At 37.2% G+C, this 23,841-nt stretch overlaps 1 protein-coding gene and 1 pseudogene across 3 annotated transcripts in view; one reads left to right on the top strand and one right to left on the bottom strand.

The window, feature by feature from the left end:
• The window catches only part of SOX6 (SRY (sex determining region Y)-box 6), a 704,108-nt gene that overhangs the window by 486,843 nt on the left and 193,424 nt on the right, over window positions 1-23,841 (bottom strand). For 2 of the 3 annotated variants that reach the window (XM_006892045.1, XM_006892047.1), the window contains exon 1: window positions 2,914-3,150. In XM_006892045.1, the coding sequence (XP_006892107.1) occupies window positions 2,914-3,150 (237 nt within the window). Of the gene's footprint in view, window positions 1-2,913; window positions 3,155-23,841 lie in introns of those variants that run through there. The other variant, XM_006892046.1, reaches the window with a different exon arrangement.
• LOC102871388 lies at window positions 17,440-18,098 on the top strand (annotated as a pseudogene).

Below are 23,841 nucleotides of genomic sequence, written 5' to 3'. Positions count from 1 at the left end.
CCTTTCTCCTTCCAGAACAGGACCGGGGGTCGGGGGGGGGGGCATGGGGGGAGTGAAAAGGAGCTGCAGACAAAAGAAGGGCTGTGACTAGAGAGTCCAAAACCATTTTAAGAATACGTTTCTCAATCCTTTCCATTGTTCTTCGTATGGTGAATAACTGTTACGAACACTGGTGTTCTCTGTGCCTCAGTTCTCATTTTCTCCAGGTATATACCAAGCAGTGGCATAGCTGGGTCATACGGAATTTCTATGTCCAGCTTTTTGAGGAAACGTCACACTGCCTTCCAGAGTGGTTGGACCATTTTATAATCCCATCAACAGTGTGTAAGAGTTCCTTACTCACCACATCCTCTCCAGCATTTATTTCTTGGAACAATTATTTTATAAATTACTACCTAATTTGGGAGGGACTGGAGAGTATTATACTAAGTGAAATAACTCGGTCTCATAAGGACAAATATTGTATAAGACCATTATTGTAGAAAGTGTAGGAGGATCCAAGGTGGAGAAGGGTTATCAGAGGGGTGAAGCTGTGTGTGAGGGGCTTAATTATAGAGTGGGCTTAATTGATGGGTGGAGGGAGGGGTGGATAAAGGAAAGGGTTAAGATACAGTGTGAAAAATAATGTATATGAATTTTTTAAGTAAACCAGTATAAAATAAAAATTTTATTGAAAAAAAAATAACAGGTTTGAAGCACTGAAGACCAATGATCAATGACCAGATGAACTGTAGGATGATATAAAAAATATCATCCATAAAGAGAGCAAAAGGTCATTACAAACACAAAGGAGAACGAAAAAACAACACCACAGAAATGGATATCAAAAAGACTGAAAATTTCACTAGAGCATATCAAAAAGCCAAAATAAAGGGAAAACATGCTGAAGTAAAAGAATTGAACTGAACCTATCAAAGAACAGCTCGAGAAGACAAAGTATTATAATGGAATGTGCAGAGAGCTAGAATTGGAGAATAAAAAGGGAAGAGCTCGCTTTGCATTTCTCAATCTGAGAACACTGGAAAAAAATTTTAAGCCTAGAGTCCTAATACTGAAAAATGCTATGGGCAATATACTGAATTACCCAGGAGGCATCAAAAGAAGCTGGAGGAAATAGAGTCACTGTACAAAAACAAACAAACAAAAAAACAAACCCAAACCCTGACACTGAAAAATTTCAGAATGTGTCATATGAGCAGGAGCCAATGGTAATGAAGGAGGAAATGGAAGCTGCATTGAAGGCATTGGCAAAAAATAAAGTCCCAGGAATTGATGGAATATCAATTGACTTACTTCAATTAAGTCACTCACCAGCCTAAACCAGGAAATTTGGAGGACAGCTGTTTGGCCAACAGATTAGAAGAAGTCTATATTTGTTCCTATTCCCAAGAAAGATGATCCAATATCAATAATATCACATGCAAGCAAAATACTGCTGAATATCCTTAAAAACCTGCTAGTACATAGTTTGGGTGTTTTCAGAAATTCGAGCATGATTTAAAAGAGGCTATGGCACCAGGGATATCATTGCTGATGTCAGATGGATTCCAGCTAAATGTAAAGAATATCAGAAGAATGTTAATTTTTCTTTATTGACTATGCAAAGGCATTTGATTGTGTGGATCACAACAAGTTGTGGCTGATACTGAGAAAAAAAATGGCGCATTGGTTTGGTATTATTATATCTTCTGCTTTTTCCCACACAAGGGAAATACATATCATCAGATGAATCTAGCTAATTGTACAATGTTGATATCTTTCTAACCTAAAATTAATTCAAAAAAAATCTTACTGTTTCTTCAATTCACTACTTCTCAGTGCCCTAGTGGTAATAACCTGAACTAGAATCTCAAATACATTCAGTAGGAATAGGCCAGTTGCCCCAAGAGAGAAAGATGGGCCCTCTCCTTCCATGTAATAAACTGCCTCTGAAAACCCACTGGAGGGTAAGGGTCGAGTCTGACTGCCAGTACTCAACAACTTCTCAATTAGTGCTCTATAGCACTAAACTTTACCAAAAAGAAAAATGTCTGTCTTCAAAAATTATTAAATCAAGTCTTCAAATTGACTCCAAGACATTAAGTATAGAGCAAGACTTCAATAGATGTTAATAACAGCAAAGGTATTTTAAAATACCATTTTGGGTTTTGGTTAAGGAATAAAACTTTCCTTTATTATACATTTAAAATACTCTTCATCAAGAAATGCAAACAGGATATACAATTCCAAATCAAATAAAATATATTAAGGTTTCCGTCAGTTTCAGAACCTTAAAAAAAATAACATTTTTCTTTAAGCTAGGTAGTTGATGACACTTATTATAGTTTCTGCTTTGATGAGTAGAGAAAAAAATTTAAAAGGGGAAGGGAAGCAAGCTAATACACTGCATGAATTTGATAGTATCTCTACTAAAGGTAACCCCTGCAGCCTGACTGAATGAAACTTAGAACTTTGCAGGCCTTTTTGAAGTTTATATATAGACACATATATGTGAAAAGCTTTATTGTAAATCAATTATTATTATTAAAAATTACAAATACCTACATTTCTTCACTGAAGCTGTATTCACCATATGACCTCATTCACATAACATGAGGTCATATGCTTTATACAAATTTTCTGTGTTGATACACAGCCACATTTGATTCAACTGTACATATTGTGTGATCTTACCAAGTTAATGACCTTGTCACCAGAGTTTCGACAAGTTGACCTAATAATATGACCTAAATCATAAACAATATCCACTTTTCTGAGGTACTAATATGATAATCATCTTCACATGATGTTTGTTTCATGACACAAAAAGAAATCATCCTGTGTATTATCTACCTTCCCACAAACAGCAACCTGTAATGAAGATATGCTACCAGACACACACTTCATGACAGTGGCCAGATTGTAAAAGCTCACCATTCTTTGCTGAGATGAAAGAACACTGTCCCAGTCAGCATCTTGTTGAATGGTAGTGACAAGTGTTGGTAGCTCCTCAGAATGAGGTTTGTTGTGCATTATGGGGTGCAGAGGCAGATGGGAGGCAACATGTTGATCATTGCTCTCTTCCTTTTCCCGTGAGGTCAAATCCTGGGTCATCGCTTCCTCTCCATCAGCTGCACAGGCAAATGGAGAGGTGGCTTGCTTAGAAGACATTCTTCTGCAGAAGAGAAACATCAGGGATTAAATGAGCTGTTTAAAACTAAAAATTAAACTGCTCTTGCAACTAAATAATTCAGGAAAAAAAGAAAAGTTCTACAACTAGAGATACTTACGATCTATTCTAAACCACTAAACAAGAACAGTTTGTCTGCCCTGTCTCTTTTAACTCTGCAAACCTGTTTCTAGAACTTAGTGGAGTTTTCCCCTTCTCTTTCTAATCCACAGGTGAAATTTTTAGAATTTATTTTCATAATGTATAATGAATTTGCAAGTATGTGTGTGTGGAGGGGTGGACTTTTCTTCCCACTTACCCCACTGAGTTATAAACTTCTTAAGGGTAATTAGGAAAATAGTTAGTTGGCAATAAAAGGGAATGAATAGGCTCCCAAATGAGTTGCAAATAAAAATATCCAAATTTCTCCTGCAGTTTATGTAGGGACAAAATTCTTTTGAAAATTAAGAAAGTCTATGTAGAAAAATATAATCAGGATAACAAATAATCTCTAAAAGAAGTTCTAAGTAAATCTGGTTGTAGTTTCTTTAAAACATCTTGACTTCTAAATATTCATCCCAATACTACTTACAGATAAGCTGACTTTTAAAATATGTTAACTTCTGTAAAGATTTAAATGGTATATTGATTGAAAGGTTGATAGTATTAGATTAGTCTAAAGGCAATTTTGTACCAATTGAATTGAGTTTACTTTATATTAAAAATGACACAAAAATAAAAGCATATACTATGAGAATAGTAACATATGCATGTTGAATAATATTTTAAAATCTAAAAAATTAGAAAATATTATTTTATTATATTGATATAAAAAATTGTTAAACTTAGCACAACAAGGAATTTATTCTCTACTTTCCTCTAAAATCATGCCTAGTGAACAGAATTTCAAAACTTATAGAATATCACTTTAACAAAATAATTTTCTTAGTAATACAGGAGAAATAAAATCACTATATAAAGAGTATAACTCAAAAGAGAAAATAATTGAGTACTATAAAAATAGATTTAGTTCTTTGTTTATAGTATCTTTAACTTAAAACTGCTGTGTAACGAAAAGAATAAAATCTCCACCTTAATTGCTCTTTAACATTAATTGATTTCATACCATTTTTTTTAAAAATGCACAAATCAGTTAACATAGGAAACCACATGAGCATTTTTCAAATTAGCAAATCATTAACTTGCTAGTACTGTTTCTACAGACAAATAAATACTGATTAAAGGGTCTAGAAATCTGAGATTAACAGTTAAATTTACAAATCTGTCACATGCTTTCATGAATATTGCAGTGAAGGAAATATCAAGTGCAAAGAAAAATAATTAAGTTAATTCCAATTTAAACAGTAGTTTTTATGTAGCAGCCCATGTTTCACATAGGATTTAACAGCTAATGCTAAATTTCTCACAATTAATGAGGGGGCTCAGATTTAGTATCCTACAGTGAAAAAAATTAATATAAGATCAGTTAATCTAATTATGCACAGTTCTAAATAAAAGTATTACAGGCTTTTGAAGTGCTTTGTAACATATTAAAATGCTGATACCTATTTATAATAATCATTCTACAAATAATGGAAATTTTAACTATTAGGCTTTATCTAGAAATAAAATAGGGGGAAGGGCATATGGGAAAAATGCCTATATTTTTGTCGAAAAAGAAATTTCTAAAGAGTTTAATATCAAAGACTTAGGTTAAATACATTCTTGACTGATATCTATTAAATCCAACAAATGGGTGTGTGTGTGGGGAGGGGTGTAGGTGGGTGTACATATTTGTGGAAAAATAATGCCCAAGGATATTTCTTAATCATGAGAAACACCGGAGAATTTACTTTACGGATTCGATAGATACTATGGTGAAATAAAGCAAATTATAACCAAAAAGAAAAGAAAAGAAAAACCAAAACACTACTCTGCAGATTTATCAAGAGTTTGTCATAAACAAAAATATTTTATAGTTCAGATTATAAAAGACATTATAATGAAGTCATTTACATAAAAGTAACAGCATGTTACTACTACTTTTAAATAGCAAAAACAATTGAAAATTATAATCTGAAACATTTTCTTAACTCCCCAGCAGACATCCTCTTTTTCCAAAGTGAATTGGCTCCTCCCAGTAGCAATATACGTGATTGTTTCATTGGTATAAATTAATCGTGACACAAAACCCAAAATGAAAAGACTCAATAATTTCAATAATAAACTGAACCAATGAACAATAGTGCACAACCCTAATTAAACACAAACGTGCAGCTGTGAAAATAGACTAAATCTGTCCAAATCTACGAGTTTAAAGGCTGGTTTGTTAGAGTGTTTTCTTAAGGAAGGCTGGGCCCTCAGTCTTAATCAGCCAATAAATTATTTCCTGCAATTACATTAAATAGAAAATTATCTTCAAATGGGGAGTGTTAATTGAAAATCAAAATTCAGAGGGAAGTTTAGAAATTACACGCTGAATACAATTAGTGAGAAAAGGCTTCACCTCTACTTCATCAACAGTCCTCTGGTGATGCCTCCAGTGACCATTCAGGAAAGCCATCTATTTATAGCATCACACAATTTATCTTTTGTTTTGCATCTACAAATACAAATATGTATTAATGTTGCCAATAAGAAGGGCTGCAAAAATAAATCAATATTAAATCTGACTTATCATTCTCAGTCCACAGCATCATTACGGGTCATGAGGAGAGAGATGAAAGGTAGGACAAAACTGGTTAACAGCCAAGGAAGGCATACTTAACTCTAAAATTCCTCTCTTCAGCAAAAATATCAATATATTTTTTTTATTCCAGGAATATATTTTCTATACTATATGTAATTTCTTGCTTTCATTTTAACGTAAGTCTCAAAATATATTGTTACACGACAAAAGGGTGATTTTTTTTTTATATTTTCAGCAATGTTTCAATCCTTTGAGGTCATTTCCTTTTAATAAAATTATTTCATGTTTCAGGTTTGCTTTCCTGATTTATTGTTTTGTTCTTTGTTGTTGTAGTGATGGGGATTTTTAAAGAAAAAATGTGTATGAATCATTTTCAAAACTAAACTACTGTGTAGTTTAGTAAATAAGTATAGATTTTTATGTTATTATCAGGCTTTTGTTGGTATTGTTGTGCACTGTCAAGTTGGAGCCAATGCATAGCTGACCCTTTAACTGGGTTTCAGAGGTTTTAAACTGCACAGGACGAGATTGCTTATCTTTCTCCTGTAAAGCAACTGGTGGATTGAAATCCTGGGACTTTGGGCTGGCAGCACAACTAGATTAGATGAATTTATGATTTTTTTTTTTCATGCTTACTTTTATTTTTAAAATCCATACATTTTCAGATTATATCAGTATTTTATTTCTTTAATTTAGCTTTTTATTTTAAAGATTTTACTATCTCAACTAAACTGTATTCTAGAAAGCACAAAAACATGTGATTTTTGGCAAAGCCTAAAGATTCTCACCACCAATTGGCAGAGTCATGATAGATGGAGAAGAGACTGAGACTGTTAACAGCTTCAACTTGCTTGACTCCACCATCAACATCAACCAGCAGTCAGGAAATCAAAATACAAGTTTCATTGGGAAAATCTGGTACTCTCCAGATTACTTAAGAGTAATAATGTCAGTCTAGAGACTAAGATGCAATTGATCTAGGCCAGAATCTTCGCAATTACTTGCTATGCATCGGAGAGCTGGACTAGGATGATAGAAGAAAAATCAATGCCATTGATTGGTGATGCTAGAAAACAGCCTACTAAGAGAATTAACAGGTCTATCCAGGAGAGAGTGAAGTCATGCTGCTCATCAGAGGCAAAGATTCTGAAGCTCTCTGACATACTATGGACTCCCTGCCAGGAGGGACCAGTTTTTCGAGAGGGACATCATGCTTGGAAGGGTGAAGGGGCAGTGCAATAGAGGAAGATCCCAGATGAGATGGATTGACTCAGTGAGTTGGGTAATGGGGCACAGGCGTGTTGGAGACAGTAAAATTGTCTCAAGATAGAGCAGGGTTCAGAGCTGTTGTGCATAGAGTCGCTATGAGTCGCAAACAACTCAATGGTACATAACAACAACTGATCACTGGTGAGGTATTGGCTTATTTGTTGAACTGGTAACCAAGGGGCAAGTGGTTCGAATTCACAGCTGCTTTCTTGGAAGAAAGATGGGCAGTCATCTCCCTTTGACGTTTATACCCTCAGTAATGTGATGAAGGGTCAGGTCTGAGATGGGCGCAACTCATGGCAATAGGTTTGGTTTTCAGGTTTTACAGTATATACCTACTGTAACAAAGCTGCTCTCCTTTACAAATGCGTAAGTTAAATGTACACTTGTTTTTAAATGACATGTAGAATGCTTCATCTTATTTTTAATGTTTGTTTCAGTAGATTTCCATTACAAAAAATTTTGATCCACACAGTACCTTACTGTAGCTGCTGCTATATGCAACTAATAAGCAAAATTAACTATCAAAATCCATGTGAAAATGGTCAATTTTATGTGACTTTACTTTGTTTTATTTTTCCCTATTATAACTTAAAAATCATTCAAATGAATTGTTTTTTTAATTTGTATTTTTTAAAAAAATCTTCCTAGTTATACTCCCTGAAAACAGGGGTTTATAATGGAAGTGCTGACACAACCCTAACTAAAGCAGCGCAAATGTTGCCGCTATAATACACAAAATCAAGTTCTATTATTCTAAACTATCCTCGCTCATGGGATTTTTCTTTACTGTGCTCCCAGCCAAACTGCTGAAGCATGAAAAATTTAAATGCAATCAAATGTGCCCAATTCTACTTTACTAGAACAAGTGTCTACAGTGGTACAATCTTAAAAGGAGATGCAACAGATTTGTTTGGTGTTTTTTTTAACTGTTTATTTATAATACAGTGCATTGGAGATAAAATAAAAGAGGAAATTACACTCACATGGTACCAGTGTATTGACTACACAGAGTACATTATAATCAGAGAGAAAAACTACATTGTCAACTTATCACATTGGTTAAACAAGATGGTTTTCTGGGGCATAGCTATTATCAAGTAAAATCTCCAAAGAGAATTACATATCCTTGGGACACATAAAACTAAATTCCCATCATGTGTTCCCCAGAGTTTGAAATGTCTCACCCAGAGGATCAAGTGAATTCCCAGGATGCCACACCATTTGGAAGAACTTCAGGGCTTAGGACTTGAAATCATTAGAGATAAAGCCTCTAGTAATTGATAATGTTCTCTAGGAAGTCACTGGAAGTGCCTCTAGAAAGGTGATAATTATTTTACTAAAAAATCTCAGTATAAAATCTACATGTTTAGGCCATCACAAGTGTATCATATAGTAAGTTTACTTTATTTATATGCTTTAATAAGAAATAAAAATTACCAGGACAAGACTTTATAATATGACTAAGATAGTAGTTATCTACATACTAAGTCCTCTATCTCAGCAAATCAAATTTTCTAGACCTTTAAATTTTCTTGATTTTTAAGAGATTTTACTAATGCATATTTAAATGTTAGGCTTATTTTTAAACAGATTTTTATCGGGCACAGCTATTCAAAATGACCTTTTTGTTGTTGTTGTTTTGATTTTTACTCTTATTTGGAAAGAATCTACTTTCCCCAAATATGATTTGGGACTCACATAGTCATCCAAAGGAGCCACTGTATTTATTAGAACAATATTTGCAGCCTAGTTTTAAAAAATGTTTTCATTACTTTTAAGGTCATTATCAAATGGCATTCATTTTTAGATGGGTTACATATATTCAAAAGAAGCTCTGTTTTTAATATAAAGCAACATTTAAACAGTTGGTTTGCTTAAAGAAAAAAATTAAAACTTTAGGCCAACATTCACATTTATTTTTGTATTTCAGCCCTAGGCTACCAAGGTACACATATTTCAGTCAGATAATTCACTGCTAATTTAATGCTGCAATGAATGATCTGATACTGAGAAATAAACAACTAATTTTCCAAAAATATAACACAGTGCTTCTCATTTTAAGGAGTATGAGTAACAGATATGTTCAGCTGCCAAAACGCACAATACCCAGGAACCCTACTAAGCATGCCAGTCCACCCTGCCCAGGGCAAAGGAAGACTTAAAAACCCTCTTCCTGTACCACTAATTCCCACGTTTAAGGGTCTTAGAATGTGAATGGGAGGAGGAAAGCAGAGCATTGGGTAGCCCTGATTTCAGATAGTAAAATAAGTACATTCTTTTAACAACTTTTCCTGTTTCGTTCAAGTAGGGTAATTACTGATTCTTTTATAGCATTTTATCAGGCACTCCCACCTCCTCCCTCCCCCTTGACTTATCCTGCCTCAGTCTCCCTTGAGTTTTTCCAGGTTTTCCTCTCAGATCTGTTTACTAATAAAAAGCAATTAAGAAATTTCATTGGGGAATAAAACTGCTTTCTTAAAAAATTACAGTACTATCTTCTAAAGTTTGTAGCCGTTTTCCCAGGATATATATGGTAATATTTAGAGATAATATCTATTCAAAACAAACTAACTGATTTAAGTTTTTTACCAGATAAATAGATGAGTGCAATGAAATACACAGGGACCCTCTTAAATTATGTCTAACAAAAGGTTTAAATTAATAGATTTTTATTTGGGTTTCTGATTTTTCACACCATATCTTCCCAAAGCACCAAAACCGCCTCCAAAGGCCTTCTGAGGTTCTTACAAAACAGGCATTACCTGGAACAGATTCTTCTCATGTCATCAAAGTTTGTATTTCTAGCGTTTATATTTAGCTGACAATATTGCTGTCACTTTATATAGCTTAAGGCTGTTCTTTGGACTGGAGCTCATATGTCTTGGAATGCTTTGACTCATGAATTGTTTCTCCTGATAATGTTACAACACGTAACCACCTCTGTCTAATTGGTTAGTATCTGCTGAAAAGAGGCCAGAAACCAGACCAACTGTCCTGACTAACTGACTTGCCTATGGAAAACCTATCATTATTACATGTGTTCCTGAGTATCCAGTTTCTCCCTGAGAAGAAAACAACTTGACTTCACATAACCTCTACCTATACGTTCTGCTTGATAGAAATAATACTGACCTTTTCCCCAAAGTTTAGCTACTAGTAATTTGTTGGGATATTTGTTTGGGAAAGCTAGGCCAAGAGTATATAAAGAAAATCAGTCACTTAACAATAAGAGCAAACACTAAATTAAAGCCAAGATGAAAACTTACAGCCATCAAGACTATTCTGACTCGTAGAAGCCCTCCACCGAGTTTCCGCGGCTGCACATTCTTTAGGAGGAGACTTCCCACCCTTCTGCTGAGCAGCTGGTGGTTTCAAAGCACTGACTTTTCAGCTGGCAGAGCAATAATACTATGCCTTTCTACCCTCAATGAAAGCCTTCTGTGATAAGGCTTGAGTGAAAGAAAGCTGTCTAAAATAATAGCAGAATAAATTTTATTTATATAAGTTCATTTTAAAACCCCTCTTCGTATGAAATAAGAATAATCTCCAAAGTGAATAAAGGGTATGTTTTTGCCAGGTTGAAATTGATTTGTCAATTTCACAGTATCTGTGTATTAATAAAGTCATAGGCTAGACCAATGATTTCTCAGAGAAGCACAGTAGAAAGTCATCATTGTATAGTTCTCCATTCTTACCTCTGGCTCCACTCTTTAAAATAGCCAGCATAAAAAAGAGAAAAATGAAAAGTCATAGTATGGAGATTGTTTCCCAATATGAGAGCCCCCATATGGTGACACTGAATAAAATACAGAGAGAAACTAATCTCTGAGGTTCTTCCTTAAGTAAATAAAGTGATCCAGGAAGTCCTCTGTCATGTAATGAAAAGAAATATAAATTTCAGGTCCATATCTAAGAGAAAGAGGACAGGAAAGAACAGGGAGAAGAGAGGGGAACAGAGAAGAGAAGAAACAACTATGGCTCTGCAGTTCATTTTCAGTTTGTCTACTTAATGAAAACCTCATTGTACAACCCTGAAAACCATTTCCAGCAGGCAAAGTATTTCTGATTCAGCAGAGGTTACACAAGCATCAAAGCAGTTAAATATAGGTGCCAAGCGGGATTGCCAGGAGCTCTTAGTACTGTGAGTTAGTGTTACCTGACAGCTTAGTGAATATAAAATTACTTGTTTCTCCAATTGAAGACAATCAAATTGTCACCTTCCATTGTAATAATGTACAACTAGTGATCAGCAAAGTGCAAACATAATTACCATGAAGAAAACAAAAAATCAAATCTAAATCTCTCTACAGAGTAAACACATCTATCTGGCTTCCCCCAAAAAAGGAGAGTGTTTCAAAACTGGAAACTATGATGCAATATCTTTGCTATTTTACAATAAACCTTACTATTCTTCATTTAAATAAAGGTAGAAAACAACAAAAATAATGAATTTATAAACAATTAACCAATCAGTAAGGGCACTGAAACTTTTCTCACATAATATCAGGCCTAAAACTGGCATTAGTGCCATTTGGACTGTTAATATTTTGCATAGGTCAGCAACACATCCAATATAAAAACTACTCTTTCAGAGGTTTCTAAGCCTAGAAATCTTTCCTCAGGTTGAAAAGGACAAAAATGATCAGTCTTATAAGTTCTTCCCTGAATTTTTCCTTAAAAGAAAAAGAAAAATTACTAAGTATTCTTTTTTGTATTCTATAATGAACGACCTGGAATTTTTTAAGTTGAAAATTTCCTTCACAAAATTGCTTTAGTATCTCTATCCAACTTTATAAAAATAAGCAATGAGAGGGTACATGTCCACAACTATAAATGAAACACTAATCATCTAGAGTTCTTGTCCAAATTTGGTAGCCAGATTGGCCCACTATCAAAGTAATCTCAGCAACTCAGTGCTGTGTTAGTACTAAAAGTAATGAAAATTTGACATACCTCTGCTATACTCCCAAGATTCCCAAGATACAAATAACATGAATATCATTCATATAGACGCTGCTCCAACTAAACTCTTTTAAAATCTCAGGAAAGTGATTTTTTTAACTTAAGTCATCTATTAAAACATTCAGACTATATAATTCTAGAAAATATGCTAAAACTACCTCCCCTATTCTCCAGTTACCCAGCATATAGTGTTTTCTTCTTCCAACAATAGTATTCCTCTTTTATCAGAAAGCTATGTCATATTTACAGCCTATCACTCCAATTCAACTGATTACCTGACATCTCTACTCTAAATATGATCATTTTATAATCTTCTTATACAAAAGTAGACCAACCTGGACTGGGGGCAGAGTATAAATCTTAGCATATCAATTCGGGTTCTTTTTACTCTAATCTATCTCTCCTAACAATCATACTTAAGTCTTCCAAAATCTAAGATGGACTTTCTTTAATGAAATTTCCTATTTTGCCATTACTCTGTTTTACTGAGGAACAGGAGAGGAAGTGATGAGTGAAGACCCTGGGAAGACTTGGCTAAATCAGAATCAAAGTATTTATGGGAAAATCAGAAAAAATGAGAGCCTAATCACTAGTGACTTAGTGGTACACGGCACATGATTTAAATCCACCAGCTACTCTGCAGGAAAACGATAGGTTACCTCCTCCTACCTCTGAAAACCTGCTGGAGGGTCAGAAAAGAGTCAGTTCTGACTTGATGGTACACAACAACAACAACAACAATCACTAGTTATGGTGCATCAGTTCAGTGGTAGAATTCTTATTTTTCACACAAGTATCCAGCTCACTATCTCTTTAGCCACACACTTGTCTCTGAAGGCATAAATGTTATTGAATGAGGTTGAACAGATTACAGCAGAGCTTCTAGATTTAGTTGGACTACATAGAGGAGACTAGCTATATATTTCAAAAAAGGCCTCCACTGAAAGCTCTATGAATCAAAGCAAAGGTCTGATCACAATGAACAATAAGAATAGCATGGGCCTGAACAATGCTGCACTCTGTTGTGCATGTAAACAAAATGAAAGTTGGAGATTATCTGGTAGTTAACAACAGTAATTAGTCTTCAATTTGACATAAATTTAGTATTATTAAAGGAAAATGTTTATATTATAATTAAGACTATATTTAAGGAATGTATTTTTCCTGGACGTTACCTAATTTCATGTAGTATTTTCTTTTCAAGAAAACCTTCTATTAAGCCTAACAAAACACAAACCTCTCAAGGTTTCTAGGGGGCTTCAATCAGTATTTTCAGACCATAAGCAAAAGGCAACTTAATTCATGACTAAACTTATACTTTGAGGAGTGCTTGCAATATAATAAAAAGTAATACTATTAAAGAAAGTCTAGCTGCAGTCAGACAGTGTCTTTGAGATCCTGTGAGATAGACTGCCTAAGTACTAAGGTTATAATAAGTACACCTGTTCCTCAGCAACGATGACCATAACCACTCACTGCCATTGAGTTGGTTCCAATTCATAGATGATTCTTCAGCAAGTTTCCAAGGCTGTAAGTCACATATCAGATTGTCCAATTTCTCCCATAGTCACAGATGCATTAAACTGTGCTCCATTCATGTACGTTGTGCTTTATATAATTAATTACTATCGATAAATGTCTATTATCAATCATCCTATCTGACTAAGTCCCCATTGCACCTTGCCTATTCCTTCAACCCACTGTCCACTAATCTCTGATTTAAAAGCTTTTTAATAAACTTAAAATATACGGTCTTGTAAATTCTTACAGTAACACCGTAGATGTAGTTAACACAAGAATCCTACTACATTCCTATACATTGTGCACATTCTTAACCCTGGCATTCAAGGCCCTCCATAATCAAGATCCAACCCATGAACTTCCTAGAGAACAAAGTAGTCCATCTTGAAGAAAATGAAATCAGGGAGGAGACAAGGACGGTGAGACTCCATCACACATACTTTAGACATGTACTTAGGAGGAGCCAGTCCATGAAAAAGGACCATTTTTTTGAAAGGTAGAAGGTTAGCATAAGAGAGGAAGACCCTCAGTGACAACTATTGTACATTAACAATGGGATCAAGTGTGTCTGAGATGGTGTGGATAGCACAGTATAGGGCAGGGTTCAAAAACATTGTTTATAGGGTCACTATGAGTCATGTAAAGGCATTTGACTGTGCAGATCACAACAAACTATGGCTTACTCAGAAGAATGAGAATCCCAGAACACTTGATTGTGCTTATGTGAAACTTATACTAGGACCAGGAGGCAGTCGTCAGAACAGAGCAAGGAAATGCTGCATGGTTCAAATTTGGATGTATGTCAGGGAAGTATCCTATCTCCATAAATTTCAATCTATATGCAGAACAGATTATGCAGGAGTCTGGGTTCTAGGAGGAGAAATGTGGCATCAGGATTGAAGGAAGACTCATCAACAACCTGTGTTATGCAGATGACACAACACTGCTTGCTGAAACTGAGGAGGACCTGAACAGCTTACTCTAGAAGGACAAGGACTACAGCCTTCAATATGGATTGAAGCTCAGCATCAAGAAAACAAAGATTATCAGCACGGGGACAATTTACAGCATCATGATGGATGGTGAAGAGACAGATTATTAACAGATTTGGTTTGCTTGGCTCCACAACCAACACTCTTGGTACCAATAGCCAGGAAATTAAAAGACGTATTGCATTGGGCAAGTCTGCTGTCCAAGACCTTGCCAAAGTATTGAAGAGTGACTATGTCAGTCCGGATACTAATGTGCCCCTGATCCAGGCCACAGACTTTGCAATTACTTGCTATGCATCAGAAAGGTGGACAATGACTAGGGATGATAGAAGGAGAATTGATGTCTTTCAGCTGTGGTGCTGGAGGAGCGTAGTGACTATACCATAGACTGCTAGGAGAAAAAACAGGTTTATCCTACAGAGGGTGAAACTAGGCTTCTCCTTGGAGGCAAGCATTCTGAAGCCATGTCTGACCTACTTTGAACATGTTGCAAGGAGGAACCAGGCCTTGGAGAGTGGCATCATTCTTGGGAGGGTAAAGGGACAGCAGAAGACCTAGGATGAGATGGATTGATTCAGTGACTGGGGTAATGGGGATCACTGTGTCATAGACAATGAGACTGGCAGAAAGCAGGGTTTAGGGCTGTTGTACATAAGATTGCTATGAGTTGCAGGCGACTGTATGGCACATAACAACAAGTCATAGCCAGCTCAGTGGCACACAACAACCAAAGTAACATACTCTAGGAACCTCTAGTGGCCTAGTAGTAAGGAATTTCACTGAAAAACCAAAGGCAAGTCATTAGTACTCACCAGCTAATTTATAGGAGGAAGCTGAACAATATCCTCCTAAGATATTTAAAGCTTTTGAAAATCTATTTTAGAACCATCTATAAGTCAGTTCCAACTTGACAGCATATAACAACAACGGTTACTTATGCTTCGACTTTCATCTCTTAACTAGATGATATACTCTGCTATCCACCAGATTTGGATCCATCTACTTCTCTCATCCAGCTATTTCCAGGATGGGAAGATGAGTGGAACATCTAGATTCTGCAAAAGTGTATTTTCAGGTTAGGAGTTGAGACTAGGGTGTGGCTCTTGCTCACAACAAGATGTGAGCTGATTGGGTTTGGCCTTGTATTTGAAAAGGCTTTGGGGGCCTTTGACCTGCTTTTTGTGGATCTCCCAAATAAAACAAACTTGGAAGCTAGTGTGGCATCCACTTCCTAAAAAATTTGCCTCCAGAAACTCTATGAATGTGGAGAAAAGATGAAAAGTTTGTGTTTAAGACAGGGTCGCTGTGGGTCATCTTTGACTCTATGGCATTTAACAGCAACGACCTCTCCCCAAGAGCTAGGGTCAGAGAACTAAAAGGAAAGAACTCTGGAGATGGTTAATCATAGGATCACATAATTTAATGGGTGGGGGGAGGGACAGGCAAAGGAAAGAAGAAAGATCCGAGGTGAAAAATAATGTATACAATAACTCACTTGGCACTTTTCAAGCTGAAAGAATGAAAAAACAAATTCAAATCTCAACTTGCAATACTGAGAGATGTTATGGGCAGAATATTGAATGATCCAGGAAGCATCTAAAGAAGATGGAAGGAATTCTCAGAGTCACTGTACTAAAAAGAATTGGTTGACATAGAAAAATTGTTCTGGTGGCCCCGTAATAAGAAGTTGCCCTGTAATACTAATGGCACGTGGTTTGAATCACCAGATGCTCTGTGGGAGAAGAATGGGAAACCTCTTCTCATTAGATTTACTGCCTCTGAAAAATCCACTGGCAGGTCAGCTATGGGTCAGTTCCAACTCGAGACCTAACAACAATAACCATATATTTCAAAGTCAGTGGTAATAAAGGAAAAATTTAAAGCTGTGTTGAAAGTATTGGCAAAAAATAAGGCCCCAGGAATTGATGGAATACCTACTGAAATGTTTCAACTAACCAATGCAGCCTTGGACATGCTCGTCAGTCTATGCCAAGAAATTTGGAGTATAGTCAGCCTGGCTGACTGGAAGAGATTCATATTTATTTTGAGTCCCAAGGAAGGTGACTCAACAGACTGTGTGGTAATGATTAAACAATATTTTTAATATCAGATATAAGTAAAATATTGCTGAAGATCACCCAAAAACAGCTAGAATATGAAACTGCCAGAAGCTATAGCAGGGTTCAGAAGAGACTGTGACATCAGGGATATCATTGCTGATGCCAAATGGATCATGGCTGAGACCAGAGAATATCAGAAGAATGTCTATTTGTATTTTATTGCCTATGTAAAGGTATTTCACGGTGTGGATCATAACAAACTATGGCTAACCTTGAGAAGAATGAGAATTCCAGGACACTTCATGGTGCTCATATAAAATCTATACCCAGATCAAGAAGCTATTATACAATTGCCATAAAAGGGTACACAGTATGGTTTAAAACCAGGAAGGGTGTGCATCAGAGATGTATACTTTCTCTATAGCTATTCAATCTGTATACTGAGCAAATCATTTGTGAAGCTGGACTCTATGAGGAGGAATGTGACATCAAGATTGGAGGAAGACTCATCAATAGCCTACATTATGCAGCTGATAAACCTTGCTTGCTGAAAGGGAAGATGTACTGAAACACTTGCTGCAGAATATCAAGGACTGCGGCCTTCAGTATGGATTACATGTCACCATTAAGAAAACAAAAATTCTCGTCCTCTTGACGGCGGAAGGTTGGGCGAGGTACTGTGGTGATTGAGCGAGCCTGGCAGGCGGGTGCTGAGCTCTGGCCCGGCCTCCATGTGCCCCCCGGGGTCCGCACTCCTAATGTTTCGCGGGTGTTGAGCCCTTCCTGGCCGGGACAATGGTGAAATATTTTCTGGGCCAGAGCATGCGCCGGAGTTCCTGGGACCAAGAGTTCGCTGCCTTCTGGCAGCGGTACCCAAATCCCTACAGCAAACATGTCTTGATGGAAGACATAGTACACCAGGAGGTTACCCCTGACCAGAAATACCTTCCCGGAGACTCCTGACCCAGACCAACAGGATGCCCCACTGGGCTGAGCGACTGTTTCCTGCCAATGTTGTTCACTCTGTGTACATCCTGGAGGACTCTATTGTGGACCCACAGAATCAGACCATGACCACCTTCATCTGGAACATTAACCACACCCGGCTGATGGTGATGGAGGAACACTATGATTACTGTGTGAACTCTGATAACAGTGGTTGGACCAAAATCTGCCAAGAAGCCTGGGTCTCCTCTAGCTTGTTTGGTGTCTCCAGAGCTGTCCAGGAATTTGGTCTGGCTCGATTTAAAAGCAATGTGACCAAGACTATGAAGGGTTTTGAATATATTTTGGACAAGCTACAAAGTGAAGCCCCTTCTAAGACACTTGCTGAAACTGCCAAGGAAGCCAAGGAAAAGGCCAAAGAGACAGCACTGGCAGCTACAGAGAAGGCCAAGGACCTAGCCAGCAAGGCAGCCACCAAGAAACAGCAGCAGCAGCAACAATTTGTGTAGCCATTATCAGCCCTGCACAGCCCTTCTACCACCACCATGGCACAGCAGACAATCCAGCTCCAACCTCCTATCCCCAGTGTGATCTCTTATTAAAAATCAACATCCAGCCCTATTAGGGCGAGGGGTAAGGGTCTTGTTTGGCATCTACAAAACAGCAAGCATGTCATCCATGGTCTGTGCTGATTCTGCATATTCCTCCCATTTGGCAGCTGAGGCACAGAGAGGCACAGACTTGCCCGGGTCAGTGTGCAAGTGAAGTGGGAAATGCTAGACTGTAAGCTCCATGAGGGCAGGGATCTGTTTGCTCTCTGATGTGTCCCAAGTATTTGGAATAATATCTAGTACGTAATCGGCACTCAATAAATAACTTGACTTCAGTTAGTCCCAGCTCTGGAGTCCAGGCTTTGGTTAAAAAAAAAAAAAGAAAAGAAAACAAAAATTCTCACCAGTGGAACAATAGGTGAAACTCTTGGTACTAGAAGTCAAAGCTCAAAAAGACATACTTCATTGGGATAGTTCACTGTCAGGGACTTCTCCAAAATACTTAAGAGTAATGATGTCAGTTTGAAGACTAAGGTGCACCTGATTCAGGTCATGATGTTTGAGAACTTGACAATGTATAAGGAAGACAGTTGAAGAACTGATGCTTTTTGAATTGTGATGCTGGAGAAGAGTACTGAATATCCCATGAACTTCCAAATAAACAAATAGACGTATACTGGGAGAAGTACAGTCAGAGTGATCCATGGAGGAAAAAATGGCAAAGCTTTCTCTCTCACAATTAGGACATGTTGCTAGGAGAGGCTATCCCTTGGAGAGGGACATCATGCTTGGAAATGTGGGAAGTTAAAGAAAGAGAAGATCCCCAACAAGACAGAATGTCACAGTAATGGACTCAATTGTATCAGAGATTATGAAGATAGCACAGGAAAGGATAGGATTCAGGTCTTCAGTTCAGAAGGTTACTATGAGTCATACTGGACTCAGTGACACCAAACAACATAACAACAACTTCTTCCTTTTTAATTATGCAGTGTTCCCTTCCTCTGTTCAGAAAAAAAAAGCTTCTTTGTCTATGTATAGTTTTCACATGAGCACAAATATATATTCTGTGATTTCCATTTTTCTTAATGTTATCCGCTATTTGTCATGATGTACACAGGCAAATGCCTTTGCATAATCAATAAAACACAAGTAGATATCTTTCTGGTACTTATTGCTGTCAGCCAAGATCCATGACATCAGCAATGTCACCCTGGTACCACAGCCTCTTCTAAATCCAGCCTGATTATCAGTTAGTTCTCTGACAATTAACTGTTCCTGTTGTTTTTTAATAATCTTAAACAAGATTTTACTTGCATGTGCTGTTAATTACATTGTTCCATAACTTCCACATCCTATTGGACCACCTTTAAAAAAAAATTTATACTAGTTTATTTACAAAATTTGAATACACTGTTTTTCAGACCAGATTCTTCCGATTCCGTCACCCCCTCAATCATCAAATTTACAATCCCATGATTAATCCTCACCTGCCCCCACACATCCTCATCTTTTGCTTCCACCTTACCCCCAAACCTCTACCTTGGATCTTCACACTCACTCTACAACAATGGTCTTATACTGTATTTGTCATTAAGGGACTAAGTTCACGCAGCATAATGCATTCCAGTCCCTCCCAAGTTAAGTAATAATTTACAAAATCATTGTGTGTTGCATAGTATTCCATTGGATCAGAGACCTAGGAGTAAAGCCCAAAACCATAAAGTTCATAAGAGACAAACTGGGATCAAGCTTAGATGCCCTAGTCCATGGTTTAAAGAGACTGCCAAATACAACCAGTCTGAAGATAATAAAATTGATGAATGGGACCTTCTGAAGATTAAATCCCTATGAGCATCAAAAACTTTTTCCAACAGCATAAAAACATAACCTACCGACTGTGAACATACATTTGATAATACCATCTCATACAAGTGTCTCATAAAGAAAGTTTACAGTCTACTCTCGGACCTCCACAAGAGAAAGACTGATAACCTAATTAAAAAATGGACAAAAGACATGGAAAGAATTTGCACAGGGGAAGATATTCAAATGGCCAACAGATACATGAAGAAATTCTCCAAATCACAGGCCACCTTTTTGAGGAATGGCAACAAATACAGAACAACACTGTGTTTCAAATACTGTGGCATAGTCAAGAAAGCTGTGTGTCAGGGCTGTATCCCTTCTCTATACTTGTTTAATCTTTATACTGAACAACTTGTTCAAGAAGCTAAATTTAATGATGAAAAATATGACATCAGGATTGGAGAAAGACTCAACAACCAACATTATGCGGATGACACAACTGTGTGTCATAACTGCTTACTGAAAGTGAGGAGGGCCTGAAGCACTTGCTGCAAAAAAATTAAGAACTACAGCCTTCAGTATGAATTACATCTCATGATCAAGAAGACAAAAATCTTCACTACTGGGCCAAAAAGGAACATCATGATAGATGGAGAAAAGATTCAATTGTCAAGAATTTTATCTTACTTGGATTCACAATCAATAATGTTAGTATCAACAGCCAGGAACTCAAAAGACATGTTGCACTGGGAAAGTGTACAGTAGGGATCTCTTCAAAGAGCTGAAGAGCAAGGATGTCTGTTTAAGGTGTGCCTGATACAAGCCAGTCTTTTCAATTATTTGGTATGCATCTGAGAGTTGGACAGTGAATTAAATGACATAGTAATTAATGCTTTTGAGCCATGGTGCCGTAGAAGAATATTAAATATTCCAAGAGACTTCCAAGAGAAAAAATAATGTCTTGGAGAGAGTGCAGCTGAGATGCTCCTTAGAGGGAAGGACAGTGAAATTTCATTTGACATACTTTGAGCATGTTGTTATGAGGGGCTATTCTTAGGAGAAAAGACAAGACTGGAAGGCAAGTGAAGGAGAAGACGACCCTCAATGAGATTGATGGGCACAGTGATGGTAATAATCGGCTCTACTGTGACAGATATAATGAAGATGGCACAGGATAGGGCAGAGTTCAGAACTGATGTTCACAGGGTCTCTGTGAGTCATACTTGACAGCTTCAACAACAACTTCTCACTTCTTTTCTTGACTTTATTATCACTAGGAACTAAGTGGACTATTTCAGTTTTCTATAATCTTTTAGTCTTCTATGACCTATACTAAATATCTGAAAACTTAGTATTTCACTCACTTAACACTTAAGTATAATAACTTAGATTAAAAGACATACAAACACAGAGGTACACAATTTTTTCTATGTACCTGCAGGTTAGAACCAACTCATAATTGACCCTCCAGCATGTTTTCAGAGGCAGTCACACAGGAGGAGATTACCCATCGTTCTCCTGCAGAGTAGCTTGTGCTTTTGAACTGCATACCTTTGGGTTGGCAGTGTAACTCCCTACCACTAGGCTACCTAATGAAGAATTAGACATCTTTTGAGTTAGGGAGGTAAAAAAATGATAATTATAAGTCTAATGACTCCTGCAAATACAGGAAGAACAAGGATCAGTCTGGTGTGAAATACAGGTTGTGAAATAAGAGAAAATTAAATAAAAAAAGAAAATAAGGCAAGAAGAAAAGACATAAAATTCGAGAAAAGAAATGTCAAAGAAATTTGTAATTTCTTGATAAGCATCTAATTTACAAAATACTCAATAACATAGAACCTTTCCACAGCTATTTGTAAGGCTCATGCTCTGTCTTTCTCTATTACTCTCTGTATGTGCATACATCCATAAACTACATACAAACACACACACAAAATTATTTGTGTGCATATATAAAATACGTATACATATGTGAGTATATATGTGTGTACATGCATACATTTATATATTGTCATTGTTATACTCTGACAAGTCAGAACCAACTCATAACTAACCCTCTAGCTGGTTTCTCAAGACTATAAGGGAGCTTTGGTAGCTTAGTTTCAAGGAGTTGTGCTGCCAACACAAAGGCACATGGTTCATATCTGCCAAGTGTTCTGCTGGAGAAATATAGGTGAATTTCTCCCATGTGATACACTGCCTCTGGAAATTTTCTGGAGAGTCAACTATGCATTAGGTTTGACTCGGTAATACATAACAGCAACAATAAAGCACATAGGAAGAAACCGTTGATCTTCCTGCTGCTGAACAGCTAGTGGATTCAGTTAACACTAGGTCACCAGAGCTATGGACTAGTGGCAAGAAGCTACACTACAATCCCAAGGCACATGCTTGGAGTCCATCAGCTGTTCCATGGAAAAAGGATGGGCAATCTCCTCTCATGCTATTAACTGCCTATGAAAATCTGCCAAAGGGTCAGCTATGGGTCAGTTGCAACTCGGTACAAAACAACAGCAATACACACACACACACACACACACAGGTGACCTAGTAGTAAGGAGTTGTGTTGCTAACCCAAACATATGTGGTTTGAATTCAATACCTGTTCCCTGACAGGAATATTAGAAATGTCCTCCCACGCAATTACAGCCTCTGAGAACTCATTGCAGGGTCAGCTTTGACTTGTCAGATGTCAATCTACATCACTATCATCAGAATGGACTGACATGGTGACTGCAACAATGGGCTTGAGTGTATCAAAGATGGTAAGTATGGCACAAGATAGGGCAAAGTTTAGATCTACTGTTCATATCACAATTGATAGCACATGACAACAAGTATATCTTTATCTAGATGTATCTCCACAGGAAGTTGAGCATTAATCCAAAGGTAGTACCTCTCTGGTGTTTTAAATCTACTAGCAGCTCCAAGATAGAAAGATGAACAATCTTCTCCTGTATGATTTACAACCTACAAAGAACTCATTTGAGAGTCAACTCTGACTTCACAGTAGTGAGTGAGTGAGATTATATAGATATATAGATGCCTTTGAGCTGTGGTGCTGAAGAAGAGTATTGAGGGTACCATGGACTGCTAGGAAAATAAACAGATTCACCCTGGAGAGGGTTAAACTGGGCGGCTCCTTGGAGGCAAGGATTCTGAGGCTCTGTCATACTTTGGACATGTTGTAAGGAGACATACTTTTGACATGTTGTAAGGAGAGACCGGTCCTTGGAGAAGGACATCATGCTTAGTAGGGTGGAGGGACAGCGCAGGAGGGGAAGGCCCTCTATGAGGTGGATTGATTCAGTGACTGGGGCAGTTGGGATGGGAGTGTCAGAGGCAGTGCGATTGGCAGAGGACAGAGCAGAGTTTAGGGCTGTTATACATAGGGTCGCTATGAGTCGCAAGCGACTCAATGGCATATAACAAACAACAACATATGTATGTGTATGTGTATGTGTATGTGTATGTGTATATGTATATGTATATGTATATGTACATGTATATGCTTTGGTGGCCTAGTGGGTAAAAACTTGTGCTGCCAACTCAAAGGCAGGTAGCTTGAATCTACCAGCTGCTCAGCAGCATAATGATGGGTAATCTCTCATCACATATGAAAACTTTTTGGAGGGTCATCTTTGAATCAGTTCTGACTCAACAGGAATGATTTGTTTATATGTCTGTGTGTCATGTGTATTATGTTGTTGTTGTTGTGTATTGTGGAATAAGAAACAACCTACAGCTGATCCTCCAATGGGTTCTCAGTTACAGCTAATCACATGGGAGGAGCTTGCCCATCCTTCTCACTCAGAGCAGCTGGTGCATTTGAACTATGTCCTTTTGTATTTACAACACAGCTTCTTTCTACTAGGTCACCAGAGATCTC

The sequence above is a fragment of the Elephantulus edwardii genome, unplaced genomic scaffold (assembly GCF_000299155.1).
Source record: "Elephantulus edwardii isolate Elephantulus edwardi_28Jun2011 unplaced genomic scaffold, EleEdw1.0 scaffold00109, whole genome shotgun sequence".
NCBI classification, from domain to species: Eukaryota; Metazoa; Chordata; class Mammalia; order Macroscelidea; family Macroscelididae; genus Elephantulus; species Elephantulus edwardii.
The sequence above is the reverse complement of the archived record's forward strand: the minus strand, read 5'-3'. Positions and strand labels throughout refer to the sequence as shown.